At 47.2% G+C, this 3,772-nt stretch overlaps 1 protein-coding gene across 1 annotated transcript in view; it reads right to left on the reverse strand.

Annotated features, from left to right (window-relative positions):
• The window catches only part of otud7a (OTU deubiquitinase 7A), a 42,623-nt gene continuing 38,851 nt past the window's right edge, over positions 1–3,772 (reverse strand). Inside the window, exon 13 of the mRNA XM_024281436.2 lies at positions 1–3,057. Within this exon, the coding sequence (XP_024137204.1) occupies positions 1,501–3,057 (1,557 nt within the window). The 3' untranslated portion in view covers positions 1–1,500. The remainder of the gene's footprint in view (positions 3,058–3,772) is intronic.

Consider the following 3,772-nt stretch of genomic DNA (forward strand, 5'->3'; position numbering starts at 1 on the left):
TATGTAACAATAGACTATTTTTTTTCCTTTCCCCTCCCCCGTATTTACATCTGTACCTAATGTGCAAATTAATAATTTAAAGTAGTGTAAAACTCCTAAAAGAATACAAAATCATATTTTACAGTCCTAAGATGGTGAGAGTCCATGAACTAGTCACACGGAAACGAGGAGGAGCAAACACTGCAGTTTGTACAGTACAGGAGAGACACAGAAGCAAACCGAGGGAGCAGTGGACATCCTTGGCCAGGACACACCTTGTTAAGGACAGCATGGTACATCGTCTAAGCATTTACCAGAACAAACAGCAACACAAACACTGCGTCTTTACAGTAGTCGAATGAGCAGAAAGCACTTGGAGGCCTGGGTTTGTTCAAATCCCACTAATTGGTTAAAGCACTGATGATAACAAAAGGCTTGAGGTGCTCTTAGCAGCAGGTGCTTCTTTTAAACGGCCTCGAGATATGAAAGAAGAACAATCTCACACGGGAACAGGTGACCGGTTCATACTACGGGTCACCGCGGAGTGCTGATTAGCATGATTGCACATCGTGTTGCGTGTGTCTGTGTGGGAGCAAGGGTGGGGACACATAGTAACACTTCAGACAAATACACATCAGCCTGATCTCACAACTGACAGTTCATCTCATCTAACACATCGGAAAAAGAAAAAAAAAAACAAAACACACCATCGACACTGTGAGAGGCAGCTCCTCTCACGCGTCGTCTGCTGTTTGGCACAGAAAACACTCGGGAAATTTGGAATTTGTCTCGTACAGAAGCCAGCTTGGCAGTGCTTGTGGACTTAATTACGAGTGAAAATGATAAATCTTAGAAAATAGTCCAGTTCTGACACATTTGACAGCGTAGCATTTCATCCTAATCTCACATTACAATTCATTTTTATTCCTGTAGTTCAAACTCGCTTACAAAACACACGGGAACATTCCTCTATCATCTTACAAGACACAGTTAACCTACAGTAACTATGTTATCGGTGCATAGACAAAAATTGGGAGAGTGTAGCAAGAGTCACCAATTTATTGCTGTAAAGTCTAATGTTTTTTCCCCCGTTTTCATTTCTTTTGATTGCAAAACAACTAGAAATTTCCCACGGAGACTTTGAAGAACCAGGCAGAGGTATTGCATTCAAAACGGATCAAAAGAGCTAATAAAATGTTCCTTCCTGATGAGATGCAAGTCTTTTTTTTTTTTTTTTGGCTTCAAAAAAATAAAGAACTTTCTTTCACATACAGAAAATTACATCACAGGGAGATGACTTTTACTCTAAAACAAGTAAAAGACTAAAATCGGATGAGACAGAAGTTAAAAGAAAAAGCTCTGGCCAAAGCTGTTCACTCTGTCGAGTCCTGCTCCCTCCCCCCTTATTCTTAAAGTAAGAATCTTTATTATTAAGGGAAGGTGGGACAGGAAAACACGAGCATTCTTCAAACAAAGTGGGAAAACGTTTGCTCTCCTGTGGCTGTCTTGTGGCTGAAATGGCTATACAGGCCTCTGCACTTTGCCCTCCTTCTCCCTGCGCTTCAGCTCCTCTCTGTAGCAGTAGGAGCAGTAGTTGTCTGTCTCTGGCCTCCCGTAGAAGGAGCAGTTCTCCCTCTTGCAGCGGCGCTGCTGAAAGCAGTACAAAGGGCTTCCAGAGCTGCGCCCTTTGGTTTTGTCTTGGTTGAGCCACGTGTGAGACGAGTTGTCCTCGTCGGCGAACTCGAGGCAGTCCTGAATGTCTCCCGCGTTGAAGCCGTTGGTGTAGGTGTGGGACTTGTGTTCGGCAGGCATGTTGTAGGACAGGGTTCCTGTGGTGTGAACGCTGCGCACCCCCGACAGGCGTGCGGGGCTGTAGCTCTGGGACGAGAGTGTGCGGTTCTGTTGGGGGTAGGTGGCGCACGTCTTCAGCGTGCCCACCACGGGCTTGTTGTAGGGCTCGTCTTGGAAGATGGAGGATTGCATGTTGACATCTTGTAAGTGGATCACACTGTGCCTCTGGATGGGAGGTGTATGGCTGTAGTGGGCAGACACAGGGACGGGCCCGGGTCTCTTAGCACCGATAATGGGGGAGGAGTAAGGCGCAGGGGAAGGAGCCGGATGGGGGACGTGGTGAGAGATTGTTGGCGGGGTCAGAGGAGGGACGGACGCCGGAGGGGCGGCAGGGATGGGACTGTTTCTGCCCTGCGTCTTCAACCCCGACAGGGGCTGCGAGTTGTTGTAGGTATGGTGGGGCAGGACCGGAGAGCAGCTCTCCGGAGGGGAACTGTCCGACCTCTCCCTCTGGAAGACGCTCTCGTGCTCGGGCTTCTTCAGAACCACCTCACTGGAGGGAGGCGGCTTCTTCTCAGCCTCCTTCCTCTTCTGCTCCTGCTCCTGACTGAAGCGCTCCTGGGCGTTGGTCAAGTAGTAGCTGATCATCTCCTCGTGGAACTGATGTCGATGGCTGGTCAGCAGGAGTCCCGCAAAGATGAACTTGCGCTCGCCCTGCATAGCGGCCCGCAGGATGTTGAGGCTGAGCTTGACATCTGTGCTGTATTTCCAGTTTTCCAGTGTTTTGTCGCCGGAGCTTCGGCCTGAACTGTCCTGCCTCTCCGTCGGGGAGGAGCTGGAGGGTCTGTCTCCGTCTGTAGGGGAGGGACTTGTAGCCTTCTCAGAGGAAGTGGAGCTGGTGGACTGTCCCGACTCTTCCTTGTTTCCTCTGGTTGCTTTAGACTCTTTCTTCTTTGCCTTTTCACTTCCATTCTCTGTATGACGACCTGAGCTCGAGTTGGATTTGTTCATTTTGCCGTGTACCAGCCCCCCCAGACCTCCCATGTTCTTCTTGAGCTTAATACCAAGCGTTTTGCTGAAGCTTCCCAGTCGGTTGGCTACAGAATCAGTCCGGCCCTTATCTTTGTCTTTGCGCTGCTTGTCTTTGTCTTTTTCCTTACTAGACTTGCCGGTGTTGACGTGCGAGTTGCTGCCGACGGATTCGCGGTCGGAGTCCATGGACTCAGCCAGAGACTGGACATCCTCACCTGCAGATGCCGTGGGAGACTCTGGCTGAGCCAGCGGAGCCTGTGCAAAGACAAAACACAAAGGAAAAAAGAGGAAAACAATTCAGAGAAATCCAACAAGTTCACGTCACAACAATTCTTCAACAAAACACTCATAAAGCAGATGATTTTCGATGAGTCACAGCAAGAACACAAATAACCAAGAGGACCTGGCAGCAGACAAGATGGCGGCTGAGAATTATTAGCCGAAAGCAGAAATTCTAAAACATTTCAAAGTTGTAGCTACTTTAATTAAAACTTTTTAATGTGAATAAAGGGTTTAGTGTTCAGGATTAACTTAAAAATAGCTAAAACGAAGGTCAATTTTTTCTCCACCATCTATGGGTGGAGAACCCATAGATGGTGGAGAAAAAATAACACCAGAATTACAGGGAAAACAGTTGATTAAAAACGATCGTCAAATGTAATTTAGTCCAGTTTGAATAGCTCAAAGGGCCAGATTTGGCCCCCGGGCCCACCCCTGCTTTACGTGATCAATGTGAATCATCTTATTCTGTTGCAGAGAACAGCGGCTTTGTGCCGGAATATAACACTTTGTATTAGTAATGTGTTTCGCTTTGCTTTAAAGTGATGCTTACCTCTTCTCTGCAGATCAGCTGATTCACAGTGACCGTGTAAGAAGTTATGGTATGTCGAAAAGCATTGTAGGTTTTAACAAAGACACCTCAGGAGTTAAAGGTTCAAAGCTTAAAACGCAAAAAAAACGTAACAGTTAG

The sequence above is a fragment of the Oryzias melastigma genome, linkage group LG6 (assembly GCF_002922805.2).
Source record: "Oryzias melastigma strain HK-1 linkage group LG6, ASM292280v2, whole genome shotgun sequence".
In the NCBI taxonomy this organism is placed as follows: Eukaryota; Metazoa; Chordata; class Actinopteri; order Beloniformes; family Adrianichthyidae; genus Oryzias; species Oryzias melastigma.